Source organism: Drosophila nasuta, chromosome 2R (assembly GCF_023558535.2).
Source record: "Drosophila nasuta strain 15112-1781.00 chromosome 2R, ASM2355853v1, whole genome shotgun sequence".
NCBI classification, from domain to species: Eukaryota; Metazoa; Arthropoda; class Insecta; order Diptera; family Drosophilidae; genus Drosophila; species Drosophila nasuta.
Genome location: NC_083456.1, coordinates 3,869,656 through 3,895,767, shown reverse-complemented (window position 1 = coordinate 3,895,767; position 26,112 = coordinate 3,869,656). Strand labels below are relative to the sequence as shown.

Sequence of the window (26,112 nt, the reverse complement as noted above, 5' to 3'; positions counted from 1 at the left end):
GTAATAATTATTATAATATACTATGAATAATATATAAATATTAATTAATATAATTTTAAAATCAACTCACTCAGTTTCACAAAAAAAATATTTTTGAACTAATATGGACATAAAAAGAAAATAAAGTTTGTTGATCGTTTTCGCAGTGTTGCCCCACTATGCAGCAGTCCAGTGACGTTGAAAATGTGCTGTTTACTGCTGGCTTAATGCGCGTGCTGTGCATTCCACGGATTATACGGGTATGCAACTTTGCCGTAGTCACAAGACAGTCAACTCCAAAGACCGTAATCGATGTACGGTTTGAACTTATGAATGTGTCATAATCTATTGCAGTGAATTTTATTGCGAATACTTCATATATGATAGCACCGACGCTTAGTGCAACAGTAACTTTAAAAATAAAAGTAACAACAAGCGAAGGGTAAAGTCATGACCAGCTGATGCTGATGCTGTTGCCGTCGCTGTTGCTGCCACAGCGCTGAACTTAACGTTGCAGCACGCGCCGCATAAATACTTTAAGTGGCCTTTTGGCCCCGTCCATGGCCAAGATTGAACCATACTGTGCTCTGTGCGCTATACGCTGTGCACACTGCGTGGCAGTAACTGTGGCTGTGGCTGTGGCAGACGTGGACCATTTATGGCTGCATAGCTTAACGGTGCACTCGAGTGCCATTGGTGGCACGCTAATTTCCAAATGCTTGACTGCCTAATGCACTTCCAAGGCTGAGGATTATGTACCCTTACTCAGAGACTGTGAATGCGTCGCAGCTGCCTCGTAATGCGTTCTGTTTCATGTTACACACTTGCACTATACGTGCCACATTTGTCTGCCACACACTGATTTCATTTAACAGCTCATACATTCTGGCTACGCTCTACGTCTACGTCAACTTCATGTGCAACGGTCAATACGCTGAAAAAGCCTTAATTATTCGTTAATGATGCATTTTCCAAGCAGATTGCATGCGAGCACGCAATACGGACACCAATAGGGTGTTCAATCTGCCTGGACACGCTATATTGAAGCCATGCAAGAGTCAACTATTTGCTCACGCGATAAGTCTGCATTTTCACGGTTTCAGATTGTGATTTTGGTTGCACACTTACTCATCCTAATTTTGCCAGCTGCAAACGATAACTTTGTCAAATAGCGAAATGTCATATTGTTTTAATTTCCGTTTGTTCTTTGCATTTTATGGCAATTTGTTGTGCGTATACGTAATATTATGTTTACTGCTTACACAAACAACATCGTAGGCGTGGAATTAAAGCAAGCTAAAAGCATTTGTCTGACGCAGTGAAAAAGCCGACATGTGTATATTACAAATTTACATAAATCCATGCGAAAATGTTTGCACTGTCCTTAAGCCGTTGGCTGTTGCTTTCACATGCGAGTATTACCAATTCTAGCCATTAATTTGTATTCATGAAATATTTTATGCTAAGCTCAGGCGTTGCTTTTCATTTTTTTCCCGCCTTTCTCCCTCTGCCCGTTATCCTGTTATTTTGTAATGCATTTTAAAATGTTTGTTAAGCAACCGGCAAATTTTCCGCGAATCCAAATTGCTTGTATGTATAAGCGTATTAGATATCGCAAAGCGACAGTCACTGTAAGTGTTTTGGCCTGAAAATCTTTTACATGCACTTGGACTTGGTTTTTACACCCACTTTTGGCATATTTCTACTCCTGTTTCCGGTGTACAGTTTCTATTTGAAGTATACATCCTCCGTAAAAATTCAAATTTAAATGTTAGAATCATATTATTCCTATCTATCTTGTTTCTTTCTTAGCTTAGCTTTATTTTTCCCATGAAATATGAAGATACACTATACTTGGAAACAAATTAATTTGACTATTAACTTTAACATACTGATCATTTATATTAGAGCAAGTGTATATTATATTTTCAGTAGGCGTTTTTGCCATAGAAAAATATAAAATAACTTCTACAATTTTTATCTGATCGCAACCAAATTTTCAGAATCAATAAATACTTTAGTTATTTCTGTAGCTTCTAAATAATGTTTGCTATTCAATTTTTGTTGATTCGCGGGGGTGGAAGTGTGGGTGGAGAAACAAACTTATAACAATATTCAGTTGCATTCGATTTACAATAATATTTTTACAAAATCAAACTTTACTAGAAAGCAAAGAAGCCTTTCAGTTGACGACATTCATTCAAAAACGTATGAGACAACAATTTATTGTCATGTTTCGACTTTTGATAAGATCAGCATTTTAATTAAATTAGACATGAATTGATTTTGTCGCCATTGTGGAGGAGGAAAGAGAGCAAGGGAGACTGAAAGATATGCACATATGGCAAAGAAGTGAAAGAGACAAGAAAGCGGTAATCAATTAACAGTTTATTCACTGAACATGAATGAAATTCACAAGCCGATGAGTGCACGGACTATGTATGAATATGTTCAGAAGTCAAGCAAGAACGCTAAGCAATTAGACACACATTCACACATACATATGTAAATATGTAAGCGCCGACAGGAAATGAGAGCCGCGCGTCAAAGCGGAAATGCATGCATTTGATATATGTACATATGTATGTATGGCAAGTGGCTGACTATCTTATTGCGAGATATTAAATAAATTAAATTTAAAATGAATCGTGAGGTTGTGAATTTGTGTCGACAGATGCATAAATGCAGATTAGAAATTAATAATTTCATTTATTTAAATCCCATTGTTAGCCTATCATTGGAATTCTAATTTCATACATAATACATTTCTTTGCAAATATAATAATGAGGAATTTATTGTGAAATTCAGTCTTTAAACATTTAAATATAATTCTTATATAACGTATTCGGTTGCCTTTATAATTATTTTTATTAACTAGCTGTTGTTTCTCAATTTTATTGGTACACAGCATAATAACTATTTTAATGAGTTGTTGTATTATATGTATGCCCTGCAGCATTATTCTTTTTAATTATGTAACAACAAATTACGAGCTCAATCATAATAAGGCAAAAGCAGCGACCATGCACAATGTGAAATTTAAAACAATGAATGGTTTAAATTTCTCATTACTTGTATTTACATGGATCACGAATATTTTCAGAATTCCGGTCAACTATATATGTATACGATGGCCAGAATAATGCACTGCTTATACGTATATTTTATTGTAAATCTTTATTAAAGATCATATTTTCTGTCCTAGCAGTTTTAGTTTATTTACCCAATAATTCTTAATAATTCAGTCTAAAAATAGATTAATGGCCTACAGTATATTAAAAAGAAAAGTAAAGTTGTGGCCGCAGACTTCAGATCTTTTGCCGTATTTAATTAATGTGGGTGCTTTGCTTCCGGGAATTTTAAAAGAGAATTAATTCCATTTGTCTGAAGCTAATATGCGGTTAGCAATAATTAAATTTTTATAAGACCAAATGAAAAACGCAAAAAGTGAACAAATGAGACGTTTCAGAATTTTACTTATGTCACCCACGACATAAATACCGAGACACGATATAATCTAGGCACACAAATTGCATTTGCGTGTCAGTTGTTCAGTTGCTCGAGGCGCGGGGAGAAACCGGATAGGTTTGGTAGACGGGGTTCAGCAATGTGTGTATGAAAGGAAGGGAAAAGGAAATGGAAGATGGAATGAGGGACACTGACAAGCGTGTATAAGTCTGCGGCACAAAAACGCGTATTAATTAAAGCCAAAACAAAAGCAAAATCGAGGCGCGTCAAGTTGAGCCGAGCACCCGAGCAGGCAAGCCGAGGAAGAAAAGGAGCGGAAGAAATGCGTGCTTTCAGCCACTTTTGTTGTCAAAGTGCTTTGGCCCGGCGTACTCATTTCACTCTCATAGATAAACGTAACATAGACAACTGGATATGTAGTAACGTAATAATACGTGATACGTGTTATACTTAATTTTCCTTATTCTGTTACCTCTTTTCTATGGTCATCATTCCGACATTATTTGTTGATATTCGAATTTAATATTCACTCTGAATAATTAACGAGGTCTTATGGATACACCTATTTATCTTATAGTTATTTCAGCTATGACCTTTCAGTTGTCCCTTTTCAACCTGTCAAGGACACAAATCAACATTAAGTGAAGGCAACATTTTCGTATTTGCATAGACATAAACAACGTCGCGAGCAGTTGAGTCTTTATGACCCTTTTGGGTTGTGAGTTTCTTTTTTGCCACTAATTACATTGAGATTATGTGGTAGCATTTCGAGGAATTGTAATTGAAATGAAAGTGAAGAACCAGTTATTTTATGGGTCGACCGACTCTCGTTGATTTGCAAATATCGTGTGGATTTTAATTGCTATTCGCGTTAATTTAAGCGCAAAACTTCCACCATAACCTGCACATTGGCCGCTTCATTGGTAATTATGGCCAGCCATAAACAAATGATCCAAGCAACCGAAACTTGCCAACTGCCATCAACAGTCAACACTTTTGGTCAAATTACATGTTTCACAGTTTCCAAATTGCTCTTTGCGGCTGCCTCAAAAAGTAGGCAACAAAGTGCGAAAAAACTGGTCAAAGAAAGGAAAAAATTGGGTTGAAGAGAGACGAAAGAATTTATTATCATGTCACGTCAATCGAAAGCAATCTAATGACTGCACATGATGCCTATCTTAAATAGAATGGCAAGCCGGCCGTAACGAATCGCCACAAAAAATTGGCCAATACTCACGCACGCATGCCCACACCACATACATATGTATGTATGTAAGTGTGTGCGAGTGTGAGTGTTTACTTCTGTTTTAAGTTGGAATGTGGCTTGAATGTTAGCCACAGAAACGTTTAGTATGGCTTAAGCGGCTGAATCAGCTGCAAATCCCTTCTCGGAAAAGTTAACTTGGGGAAATGATGAAGCTTACCAAAGAAGAGTTAAATGCTTGATGAAGCGTTAAGAAACCAACAAATTGTTAAATCAAGTGTTGAAGACCTCTTGCAAATAACAACATAAATAACAATACTTTTTTAAATACTTATCGCATTTTTAATTGAAAATACTCAAAGAAAAATATCGACATTAGAACTAGAGAACAAATCTTGAGTATGAAAACTTATTGGTTTAAGAAAAAATCCTAACTTACGGAACTTTTCTTTTTAAGAAAAAAAACTTGAAACAATATTTGAAATTTGAAAAGAAACACAAATTCAAATTTCAATCATCGTACGGATTGCGTGAATTATTCCGCATGTGGGCGGAGAGGTCCTAGATTCCTCGATTAATATATAAATCAGTGATTTTGAAATGTAACTGAAAATTATACTATTAAATTTTTTGTATTGTAGTATTTAAAAAAAAGCAAAACAATGCGAATCCAAGACGGTTTAATCTTTATCGGCTGCCCCGAGTTAGAACATGTAAGAAAGCTACAGTCGAATGTGCTCGACGGTAAGATACCCGCTACACATTTTGAATAAAAGCAAAACAGTGTGGCATTATTCTTAAAATATAACGAAAAATTATATATTTTTTATATTGATATAGTACTGCATTCAAAATATAGCAAGGAGTGCAAAATATACCAGATTGTCAGTGAAAGCAGCTAAGACCCCATTGCAGTAGGAGCACAATTCTACAATTTTTATCCGATCAAACTGATATATATACTCTATGGGGACGGAGATGTCTCATTCTGCCAGTTACAAACATTTCCTGCCATCACTGAGTTATAATACCCTTCTACCCTATGAGGACCGGGTATAAAAATGCAGAAGGCAAAAAGGAATGAAAACGGCTAAAGGTTTTTTCAACTTTACCCTTCCAAAGGCGACATTGGGCAGTAGAGGGCTTTAATTATCTGATCATTGTTGAACTTTCACTTCTTTACATTCTTGCATTAAGAATATGTTTTTTTACTGAGGATGTTGTTATCGGTATGACTTATAAAAACAATTTTTGTCAAATAAAAATAATTTTCACCAAAATTGTATTGTTAGCTCTTATTTTCATCTGCTCCTTGGGCAGAGGTATAAACATATAAAGATGCATTCCCGCATTTAATTTTTGTTTAAACAATGTAAATAATCAGAAATCGAGACAATTTGAAAATACATCGTACGACACGTAACCACTAGCATTTGAAATTAAAAATGTTTTCCTGCGAAGTAATTTACCTAACGTGCCAATAATTTAAAAAATGCACTGTGTGGGCCCCTGAATAAATAGCAGAGCACACGGTGATGTTAATATCACAAGCTTCGCCTGTTTGCCACCCACATTCTGATGCCATCTGCCGCTTGCCACCTGCCACTAGGCACTTGCCACCTATCCCAATGCATGAGCAACAACAAAATGTTAGGCATTCCAAAAATACCATAATTACAGCAGTTGCTGGAAGGGAAGATGAGGCACGGTGGCATCAGGTCAATGGGTGAAACTGGGTTGGTCGTATTAGGGCACATTTCGGTTTGTTGGTTGGCCAAATAACATTGGCATGGACTGCGAAAAGAAAGAGTGCTAGTGGATTGGCGAGGTGAACCGTCCACGGGCAGAAACTTTATAATGTACTTCCGTTTGCTTTCGTTCGTTTACATGGCAGCGGCACTTCAAAATGTTTGACGTTTGCATAAATAACACACGAGAGAAGTGGGCAAATATATAATCTCGCATGTATGAATGAGGCAGGCCTATCATGTGGCCCATTGTTTTGCTCGGAATTGGGCAAATTAAAAAACGCCAGCGATTTACGAGAAATACTATATGTTACATATGCAACGCACCGAGCCAAACCAAAGCGAACCGAACCAAACCGAGCAAGAGCATGGAATTCCATGTAACCCAATCCGAAGACCCCATCAACATGAAAGCGGCCGGAGTATGTTGTGCAAATAAGATTTGCCTGAAATGCGAACACAGCAATAACAGCAAAAACAACATCAGTAATTCGACCAGCACGGCAGCAAGTCAGCAAGCAGCAAGCAAAGCCACCTCACTAAATAAACAAATTTATAAACAAAGAGCGCAGGCAGCAAAAAAGAATAAGAAAACAAATTAGCAAATCGAGTGTAGCCGACTGCAAGATTTCCTGCAATTACATGCATGCTTTGCTGCAATAAAAATGATATAAAATAGAACAAAATCTTCTTTTAAATATGGGATTTGCAACGTTGAAAGAAAATAGCTGAAAATCTATAAGTAATTTAATGTATTTGTGTGTTCAAGGAATTGTATGTAAACTGTGCGACAAATATGTAGTGACTGTAAAGAAAGTAAAGTAAAGTATTCATATATTCCGCATAGTCATTCATAAGTGATCAAGCCCATTTCCCTGCTAATACAGGGTATGTGCAGCATAAAAAGAAATGAAGAGTCGAGAGAGAGAAAAGCGAGCGCAAAATGAAGTTTATTTATCCGACGAATGGGCAAAAATTAGAAGCGGCTGCATGCAAATTGGCAATTAGGATATCCTTTATTTTATTTTATGAATTTCGCTGAGCGTCGATTTCATTTTCTCCATGTGGCTGGTTTTGGTTTCAAATGCAAATGCGAATGTGAGTGCGATTGCGAGTGCTCCTAAATGGGTCTTTCTCCCGCTGTCCAAAAGAGCGCGAAGAGGTGGGGAGTGGGAGGCAGCGGCATTTAAGGGATGTTTTAGTTATTTACTCTACCGAGGGAGAGACGGATAGAGGGGACCAGTCCGTTGGTTTTTTCATTCTTCGCGCTCTTATTTGACGTTCATTCTGGGAAAACGTATTTAATTTCATTGCTGGTTTTATTGCATCGTGGATTTTTGGTTTATTTTCACTCATTTTCATACGTGTTGATGGCAATAATACACATGGCTATGGCTATGTATGCATAATAAAGGTAAATGACTGAGTATGTGTGTGTGCGTGTGTGTTTGTATAAAGTGGTCTCATGCATTCACTATATTGTTTGCAGTACACTCGACCCATATTTAAAGTGGGATAAGCCATATACTGAAACATATCTAAAGAATGGGAAATATTGTTGAAAAAAAGTGTTATAATTGTTGGCGAAAATAAATTAATTGATAAACATTAAAAATTCAATGATTTTATTTGCTGGTTGGTTTAGAATTCAGCAAAGCATATATTCAACAAAATAAAAATTCACATTTTAATTGAAGTAAAAAAATATCTCTTTATGAAATTGAATCTGAAAGCACACTTAACCACAATTATTATTATAAATTATGAAATTATTATCATAAGTCCATATGTAGAGCCAAATTTATTCTCACCAAAGCAATTCACATCACGAATTATTTATCGATTGTTTAATGTTTGACTTTGTTATGTACATACATTTATCTAAATCAAATTTTAAAAATGAATTATGAGAATTAAAACGTCTTTTAATAAAATCAAATAAGAAAGCAGCAGTCGAGTATTCTCGACTGTGAGATACCCGCATAAAAAAATAGCTAATAAACTGGGGTATTATTTTTGAACTACACCAATTTGGTATATCGAAAAAGCTCTGAAATACTGCTTTGAAAATATATCACAGAGGTTTACATTAACCAGATTGCTAACCAATGTAATAAAAACGTTAACTACAGTTTTGTGTCATATACAATTCCTTCTTAAATAACTTCTTTAATTTTTATCTGATCGCAACCAAACCAACCAATCAGGAATCATAAATTCTGAAGTTAATATTGCGTGTACCAAAAATCGTGACTCAGGCTTATGCAGTGTGTGTGGCAAAAATCTATATCGTCTCGGCTTTTGGAATCTATGTATATATTCTATGGGGTCGGATATGTCTCTTTCTGCCTATAATTCCCGTCGGCACAACCCTTTAAACCCCGTATAAAATATAAATAATTATATAAGCATGGTTTTTGCCATCGACTTTCGAATAAATAACTCTAAAATGTAGCGTGGTGTTCATGTTATATTGGTAAACGAATGGAAAAAGTGACATCGAAAGAAAAGAGACTTGCAAAAATTAAGTGCGGAAAACTGAGATGAAAACAGAAAAAAACAGAGTTCGAAAGAAACTAAAACGAAGACAAGAAATCTCAGTTAAGATGAAAGATTACATCCCGTCGAGCTTGTGCGTCATGTACGTTGTCTCCGGTTTTTTTTTGGCGAGACCTTAAATAAAAATCAATTCCCAAATCATCAGGCAGTCTGACTGTGCGACAGATAGAGTCAGCAAAAAAGTAGCTTATTTCAATCGAAATCGTTAAGTTGCGTTGTTTAAACTGTGTAAATCCTTTTATTTTAACGCTTTCGAAAGTTTCTCCTAAGTTGTCGTTTATTGTGTTGTCAATGCGATTGCCCTTTGCCCATTATTTTATCTATGTCTTTACCGGATTGTTTGGCATTGCTTCATGCAACTTTGATTTGGTAAATCAACTGCAAGTCTCCCTTCCACAACTCACCAGAAATTTGGGACAAAGATTGTGGCAGTCCCCTCACAACTTGGCAGTCTTTATTTTGGTTCGTTATTGCCAGACCAGGCGGCTTGTCAAAATAAAAGCTTGGTAACCTGTTGCTAGGGGATTACCCGGGGCTCCCAATGCAAGGAAAAAATAAAAATAACACACAAAAAAAAAAAAAAAGAAAAAGCATTAGAGAAGAAGCAGAACGAACCCACACATAGTGAGCAAAAGTTTTGCTTTGATATTTGATTTCTATGCTGGCTATAAGCTTACCACTCCCACTACCATATAGCACTACTATTTTGCCTGTCGCGGCACCCGCATCCACAGTAAAAATCACTCAAATGGAAAAAGGTTCAAATTACCGCGATTTTTCGCTTTGTTTTGACTCGCAGTTTACTTTTCAGCTTTTCCGGCCTCGGCCTCCATTCGGCATTCCCTCTGCCATTGCCATTGCCCACATCATTGTTAGCTCTTCGGTATCAGCGGATAAGCGTGTTACGACATGCAGCACCAACAACCAAATTCGGATACCCAACCAAACAGACTCCACTCTGCCACTTGTTTATTATGGCATACCAAATAAGCGAGCGTGTGTGTGTGCGTGTTGTGGGTCATACTTGGGCGCATATGCTTACCCACAAAAAGTTTAGCACCATTTGAGAAGGTTCGTAAATCGACTCTGACAAACGCGTGTGTCTCTTTATATTGACGAATTTTGATATCTTCATAACTATCAAGATTTACACTTTGCTGAGCATTCGGAGTGGGGCGATTTATACGTGCATTGCTCATTTAGATAGATACATTATCTGTATATTGATCCCAACTAATTGTAACTCAGAATCGTTAAATCCAAACTCTTTTCGAACAATGCTGAACATTCGGAATGGCGCATTTTATATATGCATTGCTCATTTGAATAGATACATTATCTGTGTATTGATCCCAAGAATACGCAACTGAGAATCGAAGTTCAGTATTATCAAAACTCTTTCTGTGTAATGTATATTGAAAGAATCATGATAACGATAAATAAATCTGTGAATAATAATTAAATACTCATTTCTATCGATAACGATTTAATTAGTTGAAGTATGCTTCAGGCTTATTCTCCGCATTTCCTGACATTCGTAATGAATGTATGTATGTCAGCGTCCAATGTAATTTAATGTACGAGTATGTACTGAGGTATGTATCGATGTTTATGCGTCGCATGACAGCCATTAGGAATATTGATTTCCATATCGCAATATTACAAAAGTCGGAGGCCAACGAAGCATTGTCGTCTGGGTAAAAAAAAACTTGAGGCAATAGCAGGATATGCACACACATACAGACACATACACACACACACACACACATACAGACACACACTCACAGGCTCATGCAAAATGCGCTGACGTAATGTGAAAATTATGCGTTGTAATTTGCGCCAAAGCAAAAGCGGAAGACGACGCACTTCGAAGGACGGATGTGCCAATGGCAGCAACAACAGCAACATCGAGATACACTCGTATTTCAAAGAGCAAAACATACACACACACTCACATTCACACAGACACAGACATACGCAGTCACATGCAGATGAAGAGACAAGACAAAAAATTGAAACACTTTAACAGCAAAAGCAGCTAAACTTTTTTTGTGCTTTCGTGTTGGTTTTTTGTGTGTTTGTTGTGTTGTTATTTTAGCTGTTGTTTTTGCTTTTTGGCACTTTTTCACTTGGGGGCGTCGTTAGAGCGGAGCTGGGGGATGGCGGGTATAGTGTTGGGGCAGGGCGTGGCAATGCGCAAAAGGAAGTTGTAAAAATAAAACATAGCACATTTGCAACTAAGCGAGAAGCAGAGAATACAGCAAGTTAGATCTCGCTCATCTTGCTGGTATGCCTGATTAGCAGATACCCTGTAAATATTCTCATTGAAATTTTAGTTCTTTCGACTGTTATTTTACATAAAAGTAAATCATCCTAAAGAACAATTTTGCATGCCTCCCTCTTTGTGTGTTTCCTTGCAGGGTATCGCAAAATATGGGCAAAGAAAAATAACAACACGAAAATTTGTGGTCGCTAAAGAATGTGCCTGCTCTGTTGCTCTGTTGGTGGCATCGGAGGTGATGCAAGGATGGCGTTCAGAAGTCCTGGAAACTGCTCCCCCGTCGCGCTGGGATACCAAAATTTGTGAGATACTAAATGTGGCATGTGGCAGCAGCATATAGGGAACAAACAACAAACATGAAAACAAAGGGACGCAAGACGCAAAAAAACAAGCTCAAAGTAAGCGCCGTAAATGTTTAGAAATAAATTTGTGTCGCCTGCAACGTTGCCACAAAAAAGACCCCTCATAAATGTTTACACCTTGTTAGTGGGTATGGTTAGTAGTCGCACCTGAGATGGAAGTTTCGCGAAGGAACAGAAACAGAAACAGGAGCACGAGCCAAGAAAACGTGTCAATGATGCCGCACAGACATCGCAGATAACCGACACTGTAATAACCATAATGGACACCAGTGCATTCAACCGCACACTTGGATGAAACTGCAAAAAGAATTCTTTCTTAGTTCCACTCACAATATATAAATTAGTACTAATTACAAACAATCAATGATAATCTTATACTCTAAAAACTACATACATAATTTGCTTAACAGTTTGATAAACTGTCGGAATAAACCTAGTATCGATAATTATACCACTGTGCGACAGTTTCATTATTTTCATATACTTTACTCGTCGCATTGTTTCCTTTTTTTCTCACTTTGCGATATGTTCATAATTTTTGTATTTTCTTTTGAATAACTCGTCGGTACTCGCGCAAAATGAACACTGTAGAAAGACATTTAAATTCATTGAGTAGAGTACATAATTTGTTTAATGGTGATTTATTGTTTGGTTTTTTTCAGACTTGGCATTTCAACTCAACAAATGGTATAAATTTGCATACATTTTGCTGGCATACTTTTTCAAAGCATCCAGGCAAATGAATACTTCCCTATAATTTAAAATTCACTTTCCAGCTTCCCGTGAATATTCAGCAAATAATAGTTAGCAGAAAGTTCGTTACATTTTCCGTATTTAATTAAAATAGTTTTTACCATTTAATGAGCTTAACTAATTTCATGTTCAACAACATTGCAAATTATGTGTAACAATAATGTTCCCTTATTTGTTTTCTGCCTTTCTAAAATATAATTGGGCGTGGCTTCTGACCGTAACCACGAATGGTTCTGAACAGCGACTGTAATTTGTGTTACTCATGTTATGTGTGTTAAAAACAAGTAAGAAAACTACAGTCGAGTGCTCGACTGTGAAATACCCGCTATCGATTTTAAATAAAAGCAATGCAAAATTACCGCACGAATACTTAAAAATATCAAGGGCTATCTTAGGTATATAGTCCCACATTCAAAATATACAATAGAGTGCAATATATACCAGATTGTCAGCCAAAGCAACTAAGACCCATATTAAGAAGGCATTATTGCCCATACAATAGTATTTCTTAAATAAATTCTTTTTATTTTATCATTGTTATTGTAACTAGCGACTTCAGGTTTAAAATTACGCTTCTTATGCCAATTCAAGTGGGATATGGACGTGTGAAAAATTTGATACAAACATAACAAGTGTAATCGAAAAAAAATTATAGCTCTATCTCTTATAGTCTCTGAGATCTAGGTGTTCATACGGACGGACGTTGATCAAGAATATATATACTTTATGGGGACGGAGATGCCCTCTTCTGGCTGATACATACTATAAGTTTCCTGCAGGCACAAAGTTATAAAACCCTCATATGGATAGCTGGTATAAAAAGACGCGTTAACTCTAATTAAAAATATGAATGGACGAGTTAAAATTGAAGAGTAAAAGGTATATATTATAGAATAATTTAGTTTGGAGTTAAAAAAAATATTTATCATTTTACACAATTTTACAATCTGCAACTTTTGTATACTAATATTTATGTATACTTTATGCTAGTAGAATGGCGTATACCAATATTAAATTTCACATGTTAAATTTTAAGTCTCCAAAGCCAGAAAGAATTTAAAAGCTAACTTTCGTTCTCAATCCGCTGTGGCTATCTTATTTGCTTTTAACTCGAATTCCTTAATTTTTCGCAATTTTTCCTAAAATGTATAAAAATAACATGAAAGAACGCGTGACATTTTTAGCAAAAAGCGAAAGCAAAGAGAAACGCTGTAAAATAAAAGGCAAAAAACAACACAAAAAAAAACAAAAGGCAAGCCGCAGCTCGTTAAAATTTTATATCAATTTCTGTATGCATACACAACGAACGAAAACAATAAAAGCAAAACATTTTAAAAAAGTTAAACATAACAAGAAATTCAGACGGAAAAAAACGAGTTAAAAATTCAGAGAAAAATAAGGAAAATTAAGAATAAAATACCTGACGGAACTTGTGGTTCCAAATTGCCATGGAATGGGAATATTCCGTATTGTATATACAAATATATTTATCATACTATATACATTCTCCACCCAATACAGTTTATACTGCTCAAAAGGATAGACGACATTAGCTGTACTCTAATTTGTTCTTGGCCCCAATAATACTCCCGACGGCCATTGTGGCTCGAGAGTGTGCGACAAATGAAATATTTAAATATTTGGGGCACACAAACGTTTTGACAACACGTCGACAAAATGCCACAAAAAGTTGCAAATTGCGGTTATTGTGGCCAAACACACAATAAATAATTTCATACCAAAACCGAAAAAATAAGAACTCGATGACTTGCAGCAAAAAGGGGCATGCGTTAAAGTTTTCAGCCCGAAAGTGAAACTCACAGTCATTGTCATCAGCATTGTAATGATCATTTTGATGTCCATCATCATCATGATGATTATGTGCTCGATGATGATGATGTTAAGCGCTGGCAAAGTAAAAACTTTTTTGCATTTGAAACGGAAGTGATTTCATCAAAAATTCATATTAACTAATTGGATTTGATGCCAGTTTCCCAGTTTTTTGCGCAGCACTGCGGATATTGCCTGACCCTGGAACTCATACATAAATATATATATATACATACACACACACAGATACACACACACACACACACACCTGGTCGCGCACACCAAGCCTAACTTAATAACCATGTTTATTTTAAATTAAAAATTTATTTACATACAAGTAAATGCCAAATAAACGAATGTGACCGCCGCAGGACATTGAAAGGACGTTCGCCAATGACAATTTGTTTGTGCATACATATATTTTATCTGAGCCTGGGTCTGATTCCGTGTTTGGGTGTGTATCTCTGTGTCACAGGTTGGCAATATTTCCCCGCAATACTCACCTGAAAAGTACGCGACGAAGAGAGAACAATTTATGACCATTGTTGTTTGAATAAAAAACAGCTGTTCTACAGTATGTATTATGCCCCACGGATCGAGGTATCCCTTCTAACATTACAATTTATTTCAGTTATGGGAATGTGCAGTCAACCCAAAGGTTCAATTAATTTTCTCATTCAATAACTTTCATTTGTAAGTTTCACATAAACCAAACGTTCAGTTCCAATTGTGTTATAGCGTCCCTTTTCCCTTTTTTAGATATTTCGACATGTTTTATTCATTCAACTGTTCATAGCGTGCTCTGGGGAGCAGGTCAAAGCAATTAGCATAGAAATTGAGGCGAAAACAGACAACGGAACCGCCTTATTTATTTCAATTTATTTTGTATAAGTTTCACAGCGATTCGCTAGTTATTTGCTTTAAAATTGCTGCGAAAATATGGAGAAATTGTGTCAGTTTACGTAAAGCTACGAAAATTATGTTTACGAGGACGTCAAGCCTTGCATTCGAGTACGAGTTTCGCTGACTGGCAAGTAATGAACTCCGCCAAAAAAGAACACTTCGCAGCTGTTGGCGAATACTGGCTAGATTCAGCCTGTACCTCTTTTGGTATCCTGGTATCCTGCATGGCGCATTTGCGTGCTGAAGCGGAGGCAATGAAAACGGAGTTTTCGCACTTGTGCGCCGCCTTGCGGAAGGACGCAGCAGGAGCAGGCAAAGAGAGAAACAAGAAAATCGTGGGAAATATTGCAAAATATTAAAAATGTTGTTGCCAAAGGCAGCAAAAATAGAACCAACAAACTCGACCAAACGGCGCGACGGCAAAAGTACGAATAATACGGAGTAGAAGTGTCGACATCGTCTGTGGGACAGAGGACAGACATAAGGCACAAGGCGAAGGCAGGATGTGCTGCAGCAGACAGCAGGCAAAAGAGCTACAAAATAGCATAGAAAATTAATAATCGTGCAATTTTTGCGCCAGTAAACAATGGAAAAGTCTTGGCTCGTTAGTTTCCTCATTATTCTGAATTTCCCAGCAATAGCGAACTCTTGCTGTGCATTTCGCGTTTTCTCTGTTTTGAAAACTTCGCAGTTGCAGTTCTAAGTCCAAAGCAAAGAACATTGTACAACGCCTGACGGAAGATAGATGAATGCAGCTGTCTGACAGGGCGAGAATCAAGAATGAAAACTAACTCGGAAATAACATGGAACACAAAAAGAGAAATGGAGAAAGCGATACAGACTCAACATAATTTTTCATGAAATTTGTTACTCTTTTGTCGACATTGTCATGTTATGATGAAACAATTTCATAAATAAAAAACTTGCAATTGAAAACCCATTATCTGAAAATTGTAAAATTAAAACTAAGAAAACTACTTTTAACTAACAATTAATACACAAATGCTTACAACTAAATTTATTCATTTGTGCATAAACATATCGTAAAAAAAGTATTCTTTTACTTTTTTGTGAACAATCAAGTCAAATAAGAAAGATAACAGCTAATCAATTGTTTATAATACATTTAGTAAGAAAGCTACAATCGAGCGTGCTCGACTGTGAGGTATCGGCTACCCACTTTGAATAAAAGCAAAATACTGCGGCATTAATTTAAAAAGTGCCAAAATTGTGCCAAAGACTATATTCTATATAATAATATAGTACTACATTCAAAATATACCATAGAATGCAAAATATGCCAGATGGTTGCTGTTGCTCAGAATTTTAAGCGAAAACCGATGTATTGAAAGAATAGAATATTTTTTTATTTAATTGAAACCAAATGTCTAACTAGATTTGAACTGAATATGAATATATTTATTGGTGTCATCTGCTCTGAACGATATTTAAATTGGCTCTCGACACCTTAGTTATTTAAAGAACCTGCACAACAATTAATTGAATCAAGCACTGACAATTGTTTTAACCAATAAAATTGAGCATTGTGGTCAATGTCGAATGTTCCGGGCAGCTACATTGTTGTACTGTGTGTCAGGTACGAGAATATGTATCCAGACACGACCATTAACAACTGAAATTTCATGTGGAAAATAAAAAAGTGCAACATGAAAAAGGACACATGGATAGAGTTGCAGCCACAATTTACATACTCTTGACCAAACAGCTATCGACCAGTCGAACACTATCCCAAAGTTGACAAAATCAAATTACATGGCAAAAAACGAAAAACAAAAAAAAAAGTGGCAATCAATTGAGAGGACGAGTTGAAGAGGAGTTTTGCCAATGATTTCGACAACATGGCAACAACAAGCGGAAGAGCAACATCAATGACAACTGCATTATTAATGCACAACGAACTTGAAGTAAAGTTGGAACACGCGGCAAACCAGAAAACATGGCCAATTTAAAAAATGTGCGAGCGTAAATTTCATTAACGTGGCTTGAAGCGAAGGCGACGGCACTGAAAACAGGCTAACAGGAAGGCAGTGGCAAATTCATAATAAAGTAAAATATAAGTAAAGCACGAATAAAGCATAATTCGACGGCGAACTGCGTACGGCACTTTCGCTTGTCATTTCATTTTGCATTCAAAATCATCTGTGTTTTTCTTTTTTTTTTTGGGTTGTTTTAGTTTTCTTTTTTGAAGAGCGAGGGCAAGGAAGAAGGAGCGTGCTGCATTAAAAACTTTTTTCAACATTTTCATGGAAATTTCACCTTTGAAGTTATGATAAAAATTCCTAATGATTTTTTCATAGCTGTTAAATAAACAATTGGGGGAAAAAGTTTTACCAGTTTGGCAGGCACCTGTTCTCCATATTTGTGTACGTTGTGAGAAAAGCATTTTATTTTTATGCTCTTGGGCTTAGCATTTTCACAAGAGGGAAAAAGGGCATCCAATTTGTTTGTCGCGTGTATGAAAATAATCAAATTTTGTCATTTAATTTGAGTGCCAACTAAAGCCCATGAAAGCTAAACGCTCATAATACAGCTAACCTTAGCCTCGCAGACTTCGAGTTAAATTCAGGCTCATAATTTAAGGCAGTTTTAAGCTTATTAAATAATAGGCAAAAGTATAAATACATATTGGAATGAACCTGATTTATAGTTAAGACAATTCAATCATAAATACAATACCTTTGATCTCACAACAGGTTAATTGACAATTGTATTATTTTAGAGTATTTTTGGTTTGGACATTTTTTGACCCAATTACTAAAATTATGCTTTTCAAAATTTCATATTTAGCGTTTTCCCCGTCTTTCGAGCTTACAAGTCACGTCTCATAAGCGGCCCAATAATTTAAATGTGTACGCGTTTATTTGCATGCATATAGTATATTTATATACCATACTTGTGGATGTACCAGGATAGTACATTGTCATGAGTATAGTAAGAGTAATCCAAGTTGTTGCTGATGCTTACCTTTTATTTTCAATAAATTCGCTGCGTGTGTAGTAGAACAAAGAGATATCCAAAGCACGTGACAGATTTTCTTGGATTACACACGCTGGCACACGCGCGTACACACGCATATTCACACAGACACACTCGCACACAAACTCGCAATAATCTGATGGGGAGACTGTGGGATCTGTTGTTATTGTTGAAATTCACATGACTGAATATGCGCGGCAAAAAATTCAGATTGCCCAAGCTCACGTCACACTTTATCCTTCACCCGTCTGCTGACTGCTGACTGCTGACTACCGACTACCGTTCACCCTCACCGATGTTCGCCCGCGAACTATTTGCAATCAGCCAGTTATGTATATGTATATTCATGCGCCACTTAATATTTGTGGGATGACTCGGCGCAAGGCATTCACTTAGCTCATTCGATTAGCGGCATCTTAATCACTGATTAAATTGAGCATACGCCACGCTACGGCACGAGTTAAACGCCAGACACAAACACACACCAAACGAATCACACGCGACAGTCCTGGACACAACTGAAGCCAACGACAACGGCATTCGAAGTGGCAAGACAAACACAGCGGCCACACTTTGTGCCAAAAGCCGCCGAGGTAGCTGTTGCACACGAATGCCAAAGCCGAGTAAAAGAGAAGCGACACTCAAAGGTTTATGGCAAAAAGCATAGCATACTTAAGAGCGCGTTCACATTTGGGTGTGTTTTTTGACTTTGGGACTGAGCCTGCGCTCTGTGCTCAACAACAGCGTCACACCAACAGGCTGCTTAAGAGAGCCAGAAGAGAGAAAACAAGAGCGAGAGAGTTGCCGAACCGTCGAGTTGCCGAGTTGTCAAGTTGCCGAGTTGACGCCACTGTCTTCCAATGCCACAGTTAGCTGTGTGCTCATTTGCATGCCATATGCAGAGTCCCAAAGCTGTCCCAATCAAACAGCTGTTGAACGGTGCGAAATGAAGCCAATGGAGCAATGGCTCCTCGTTAATGCGCGGCTGTCATCCTCGTGCACGTCCTCGTCCTTGTTGTTGTGCCAGTGACGCACTCGTTGCGGCATATCTTAGGTCAGAAACATTTGCCGTCTCCGTCTCTGCCTTCGCCTTCGTCTCCGTATCCGTCTCGGTCCCCGTGGCTGCGACATGCCACTTACTGCTACTGCTTGCCGGTGAAATAGAATTTTTAATTATGATAAATGTTCATTCATAAAAACGAATGGCATTACTGTTGCGTGTTTGTATTCCAATTTAATAACTTAAATATCTAATACAAATCTACATATCGTATGCGATTAAGAGTATGGCTGCATAATTATTACCACCCATTGAATCCTTTGTAACCTGTTTGTTCTTTCACTCTTCACTTTATTGCTCTACATTCATTTGTCTTGGTTCTATTGGCCCCCTTCTTTTTTTTAGATTCTCTGCACATGACAGCCAAGATTTATGCGGCCTGCACAGTTCACAGCTCTTACTGTCGCATCGACTGCTGCTGGGATGCGGCTACTGGCGCCGTTGCCAGGTGTTGATGTGCCAGATGTGCTTCAATCACCATCAGCGTCACTTAATAAAATCACAGCACGACATGTGATGAATTGTAGCCATTTTTGCTACTGACGGCCAACGCTTTTAAGTGGAAAGCATTTAACAAGCCTCGAACAGCAATTAAGTCCCTCCCAACTATCCGAACCATACAAACCAATTGACAGTACCAATAAAAACACGAAAAAAACCCTGTAGGGGATAAATACTTGCTGCGAAATACCCTGTAGCCATCATATAGAGCAATGACAAGTGTATTTGTATTCATAATTGAAAATAAAGTTGATATGTTCATTCCTTATACATATTGACTTTCTTCAACTCAATTTGTAATTATATAATATAATGACAATTTGAAACTTATTGCCAACACAATCAGTACAGACATAATGGGGTCTGAACATGGTTGGGCATTCGCCAAGAATTGAGAGGGCTCTTCTCACAGATAGTCGCTTCCTCCCTTGATATAAAATGTATGCCAAGGCAAAACTGCAACAAAATGTTTCTTTAATAGTAGGCTATTTGGTTTTTAGCTGTTATGATAATTACTATATTATACTACGTAATAGAATTTATTCTAAACGAATAATAACTAGATATTTTAAAATAATTATTATTGTATTTGGTTATGTTACATTCTGTAGTATGATCGAGTAATTTGATTTAATTTAGGAGTATTCATATAAAAATGACATTTATTGGCGGTAGTGGAATTAGACGTGGAAAATCTAAGACAAAAAAACAAGTATTGTAAAAAAATATTGTGGCTCTGACTGATAGTCAGACAATCAGATTACATGTCTATCTCATCTCGGCTGTGATGTTTATTATGAATATTTGTATGTGGTAGCAAATATAAAGTCAAGTAAAAAATTCTTTATTTCATCCAATTTATATTCTGTGTAGTTTTAATAACCTTCCATCATATGAGTTGGAAATTACAGTAGATCTGGATTACTTTAGTCACTTTTAATTTCACTAAAATTTGATAGTGCTAGTTTTTAATAATAGTTTCAGAAAGTTATGTTGTAGCTTTAAGCTTTTGTTCGTACTCCTTACATTTGTCAGTAAGTACACACTCTATATTTCTATTTAAATCATCAATAATGAATTTTGCCATTAATAAGGTTCTAGGCATTAAAGAAAAAAATTCAGTTAAGTAGGCTTAAGAGTTCATCAAAAACACCAATCCGATAAACCTCTTACGTAATCAGCGGCAGTCTGTTATTTTTGAATAGCAATGAAAGATTATCTTAACCCACAAAGATTATCATATTGCCCGTAGCAATTATAATTCTTTATAATTTCGTTCAATGTTAAGATTTAACGATGGAAAAATTTATATTTTTCACACTAAAAAGAGTACTTTTCCCAAAAATCTGAATTGTAAAATTAAATGGTTGATAAGAGTTCATAAATTCGTGTCTTCCTTGTTTCATTGTCGAGATATGCAATTGTTGCACAGCGCAAAGAGCAGCAAAGCTTAGTTGTGCTGCAACAAAAAGCATGAAAAGCACGAAGACCAGACCAGGACAATAATCTAGACCAACAAACTTGCTTCAGCGCAACGTCGACAGCTAAACAGAAACCAAATTGACCAAAGTTAATTTAACCAGTGTAAACAAGACAAGCCCCGGCGTTGTCCAACTCGAATGCAGACAAGACGCCAGCTAAGACATGACGAAATACATGCTGTGCACAAAGAGGAGCTGTAGAGTCAGATGGGAAGATGGTGGGGATAGAGATGGGGACGACGATGGGGATGGAGTGAAAATCAATTGGAACGCCAACAAACGCTTCAATCAATTTTACTTTGGCAAACACTGAGTGCAAAATAAATCACAGCAGTCGAGTCCAACTTGTAAGGCGCTGCAGGAGAATGTCTTAGGTGCGGAATGAAAAAGAGAGAGGGCATTGAATGGTGTGTGCGCATACTTGTGTTTATCTTATTTATGCAAAGCTGTGGCAAACAGCAGCAGCAACAAAAACAGCACAAACAACCTCAATAGCAATGGAAAAATGTAAAGAAAGACAAATGCCGAGTGGCAAGGCAGACGCCAGTAAAGCTGCTAAAAAATGAATGAATTGAATGAGGTGTGGTGAGGTAAACTGGGGTGAAGTGGAGTTAAGGTAGTAGCACGCATCCCCTTGCACATGGCCACACTACTTACAGCTGTGAAGTCGTTGGATACAATCCGGCCAAGCCAAGATCAGGATACGTGTAGGGCATCCTTTAAGAAGCCTCTGGCAGGGCCACATCAAACATCTCAAACGAAGTAAATGAATAATTTATAGACGCATCCAGATAGGAAGGGGAAAAGCAACTGTCACAAGACGCGTAAGCCGACTGCAGCTCAACTGAACGACCAGACTAGGATGGTATCTAAGCCATGCACAAATACAATCTCTCACCCACACATATAAGGCGGATATGCAGGTGCATTCGCAAATAAATAAAATGCCAGAGTGCTGCGTTTTGCCATTGCATCCTTAGGTATACTACATATACATATTTATATTGCCTTACAATATTCTTATCACGTTGTCCATAGGACAATGCTTTGGAAATGGGTAATTCTCAAAATCAAGATTATGAAAAAAGTGGAACGCAACCATCAAATTTTCAATATTTTAATATGAAAAAAATATAATAAAATAATTTTTACTTTCTCACATATGCTTATAATTTGTATGATAAAAGTGGATATCCAATTATTTTTGCCATTGAGCGAAACACGGAAGCACGATATTACATAAGATCTAAACCAAATATGGACACTGCAATATACAAATTTTATGCGAACAAAAAAAAGAAAAAGGTAGTAAATATCGATAGTAACCCATATCGATAATATTGATATCAATATTGAAAAGTGCCCCTTTTTCAATTATTTTGACCGTTGTTTAAACTACCACCAAAAGACCTATCGCAATCCTCACAAAGTAGCAAAATAGTATGAGCATTAGCAAAAGTTATCTTTGTCCAATATCAATTCTTGTTCATTGTTTTTTGAAATGCTTAAACAACTACAACGATTAGCAAATTTCGTAAAGTGGTTTAACATTTTTATAATCGTCTAATTTAAAATCTGAATACAAATCGTATTCACATTATCTTTGCTTTTAATAATATTTATTTGCATTTTTCATATATACATACATATGTATGTAAAATGCATAAGTTTTATTTTTCTAAATATGTTTGACACTTAATTCAATGCACATTATTTATGAGTATGATAGACACTTAATTCCTCCTGTTTCCTTATATACTTTCATATTTACATTACATTGGCTTTCTTCACTCACATTTATTTACACTTACTGTGCGTTACATAATAATTTATTAAAATCCCAGCCCCTCTTTGAGGGCTTAAACTTTATTCAGCACACTTTTGGTTTATTCAACGACCCATTCGACATATCAATGAGATTATCTCGATATCAAAATTTTTGTTTACAAAATTTAACAGGATATGCCGTGTGCTCTGTTGGTTTTGCGGTGCCATCAAAGGAAAGTTTAAATAAATGACTCTGTACGAAAACTTTACTAATCTACTTTAAAAATCCGCAAACAGACAACAGCAACAACAACAACAGCAGCAAACAGCAAAAATCTAACATGAAATATGAAAATAGGAAAAGTGACAACAGTTGACTTTGACGCGGCGGTTAAACCGCAAAATTCGTCAATTTAAATGGAAAAAAATCAGCGCAAAGTTTTTCGTCAGTGTGAAAAATATTAATTTAACTTTTTGCGTTAACAGAGCAATGACATTTGCCCTAACCGCAACAAACACCCCACTATTCCACTTGTAACCTCCATCTCCAGCTTGTTCCCCCAATCACAATGCTCACTTGTAGCAGTCGGAGTACCTCGTTATATTTTGTTCTATGTTGCCACTTTTGTGCCCATTTTTCGCCGATGTTGTTGTTGTCTATTTGGGCATACGGCATTTGAGGTTGCGTCTGCTGCTGCGTCCATTGATGTTGATGTTGGCATCATTATCGTAAATTTTTATGCTAAATACATTTTGCTGTAAGGCCCGAAAAGACACACACAAAACAGAAACACAAACACAAGCCGACTGAGGACAGCGACAAAAACAACAAAATAAAAACCGCCATTTGGAACAGCTGCTGTCACGTGGATGAGACTCGAACAGCAACCACTGGTCAAGCACGCCCAGCAAAGCCAACAAGATAATCAAGGCGTTTCGTGTTGTTGCCCCAAAATCTGTCGTACCCCCTACCAACCCCCCTCCAACATTGCTTTCAACACACTTATTCTCAAATGCAAATGAACTCCAAAACGGTAGGTCGACCGTTGTCGCCTTATGGTGTGTCTTCCAACCCCTCTTCCCTACCATCACATTACATCCCATCCCTTCTATATCTCATGACAAATTGAACAATTTCAAACAGATTTCGGTTTAATGCGATTCCTTAAAGAGCTGTTCGTTGCGCTGTAGAAACGCGGAAATTTCAGAGCCCAATTGGGGATAGACTTCAGAGCTTTCTCTGTTCCTTGGACTCCCCGTACTTTTGTACATGGCATCGTGCACTTCTTTGATGTCCAGCTTCGCTTGATTGAGCCTATCGATAGCTTCATGTTTCGGATCCTTGTAATCGATCCGAGCAACATGTTTCACGTGTTCTTTCTCTGCTTCCTTCAGTTTATTCTGAATATACCAATTACATTGATCCCAGTCGTACATCTCTCGCATTAAGTATCGATAACGCTGACCACAAAGCATCCGTTCATACTCCAAGTTTCGCTTGAAGGAGTCAACTTTGCCGAAGCGACTTTTCAGTTGGGCAACCGTCTCCATGTCTCGACTTATACTCTTCAGTAGGCTTTTAACAATGATATCCGATGCTGTGCAACACTGTTGCATTTCCTGCAGTTGCTGTCGAAGCTTGTGATTATTTCGCTGCAGTTCCAGAATCTCTGGGTGCACTTTGTACTTATTGATCTCAATCTCCATGTCCACACAAGGATCCCCAATGGGGCAATAGGGTGTATTCAAGTCGTAAATGTTATCGATTAGTTGAACTCGCTGCTTCTGTTTTGATAACTCCTCTTCGATATCCTCGACTTGAAGTTGATCGTCAATGGTCGACGGTTCTTTCAAACTGTTTTCATCCTCAGACTCCAACGCTGTTGAGTCGTCATCTAACGCACAATCACAAAGAATTGTTTTCGCCGGTGCTGGTTGTTCAATTTTCACAAAAGGTTTTATTTCCTCGTTTAATGTGGTTGTCTTAGGCTCACACAATGGCAGACCCTTGGCTCTGCAGGTTGTTATCCCAGAAACTGAAGAGGTTTCCTTATCCATCACTGTAAGAAGGCTAGAATTTGGATTCTATATTAACGATTAGTGTAGTACAACTAGCCACATAAAATTACTGCAATACAATTTTGTTTGAGTTATTTTTGTTTAATAGAGAAAACTACTATGATATTTTATAAATATTGTTCAATAAATTGTGAATGATTTTAAGGTTAGTAATAGTTCAATGTTATAATAGGTTTTATACGAAATATGATCAGTTTTATGTTATTTCCAATTACTCAAATTACCTATTTCAAAAATCGCATTGTATAAAATAAATACGGTTGATAAGTTGTAATGTGAATTCGCTCTCTTCGATAATATAAATAGGTCGGTCATTGAAATAAAATAACAAGAAAGAAAACTACTGTCGACTATCGTCGAATGTGAGATACCAGCTATCAAAATAGTGCGGTATTTATTTTGAAATATTTCGAATTAATATACCATAAAATACAAAAATATATCAATGGCTACATTTTATATATTGATATATTACTACAATCATAGAGTGCAAAATATGCCAGATTTTAAGTCCATAGATGTTTTTATACCCGCTACCCATAGGGTAGAAGGGTATTATAACTTTGTGCCCGCAGGAAATGTATGTAACAGGTAGAAGGAGGCATCTCCGACCCTATAAAGTATATATATTCTTGATCAGCGTCAACAGCCGAGACGATCTAGCCATGTCCGTCTGTCTGTCTGTCCGTCTGTCCGTCTGTGTGTCTGTGTGTCTGTCCGTCCGTCCGTATGAACACCTAGATCTCAGAGACTATAAGAGATAGAGCTATAATTTTTTTTCGATAGCATTTGTTATGTTTGCACGCAGATCAAGTTTGTTTCAAATTTTTGCCACGCCCACTTCCGCCCCCGCAAATCAAAAAAATCGAATAACAAGCGTAATTTTAAAGCTAAAGTTGCGAATTTTGGTATATAAAATAACTACTGTAGTAGTTGCGGCTGCGAAAGCCGCCCTGATGGTGCCCTGCATCTGGAGTATGATTTCGTTTCTTCCAAATTATTGAGGTAATTATTCCAAAGGTATCTGAGTTATTGTACATTATTATTTAAGCTTCATTTCGAGTTGTCATTGAATCTAGATCTAAATTACAACTCAATATGAAGTTTAAATAATATTGTAAAATAACTCAGATACCTTT

At 36.9% G+C, this 26,112-nt stretch overlaps 2 protein-coding genes across 2 annotated transcripts in view; both read right to left on the bottom strand.

The window, feature by feature from the left end:
• The window catches only part of LOC132785990 (hemicentin-2), a 71,841-nt gene extending 53,226 nt beyond the window's left edge, over positions 1-18,615 (bottom strand). The window contains exon 1 of the mRNA XM_060792350.1: positions 18,074-18,615. The gene's annotated coding sequence lies outside the window, so the exon portion shown is untranslated. The remainder of the gene's footprint in view (positions 1-18,073) is intronic.
• A 5,413-nt stretch (positions 18,616-24,028) lies between these two features.
• On the bottom strand, positions 24,029-25,104 carry LOC132785304 (uncharacterized). The gene has a single exon (XM_060791342.1). It carries the CDS (start codon positions 24,950-24,952, stop codon positions 24,047-24,049), a length of 906 nt encoding a protein of 301 aa, XP_060647325.1. The 5' UTR covers positions 24,953-25,104; the 3' UTR covers positions 24,029-24,046.
• Positions 25,105-26,112: the final 1,008 nt, after the last annotated feature.

What these genes read in the sequence shown, in the direction of transcription:
- LOC132785304 (XM_060791342.1), bottom strand. Translation starts at nt 24,952, where the DNA reads ATGGATAAGGAAACCTCTTCAGTTTCTGGGATAACAACCTGCAGAGCC.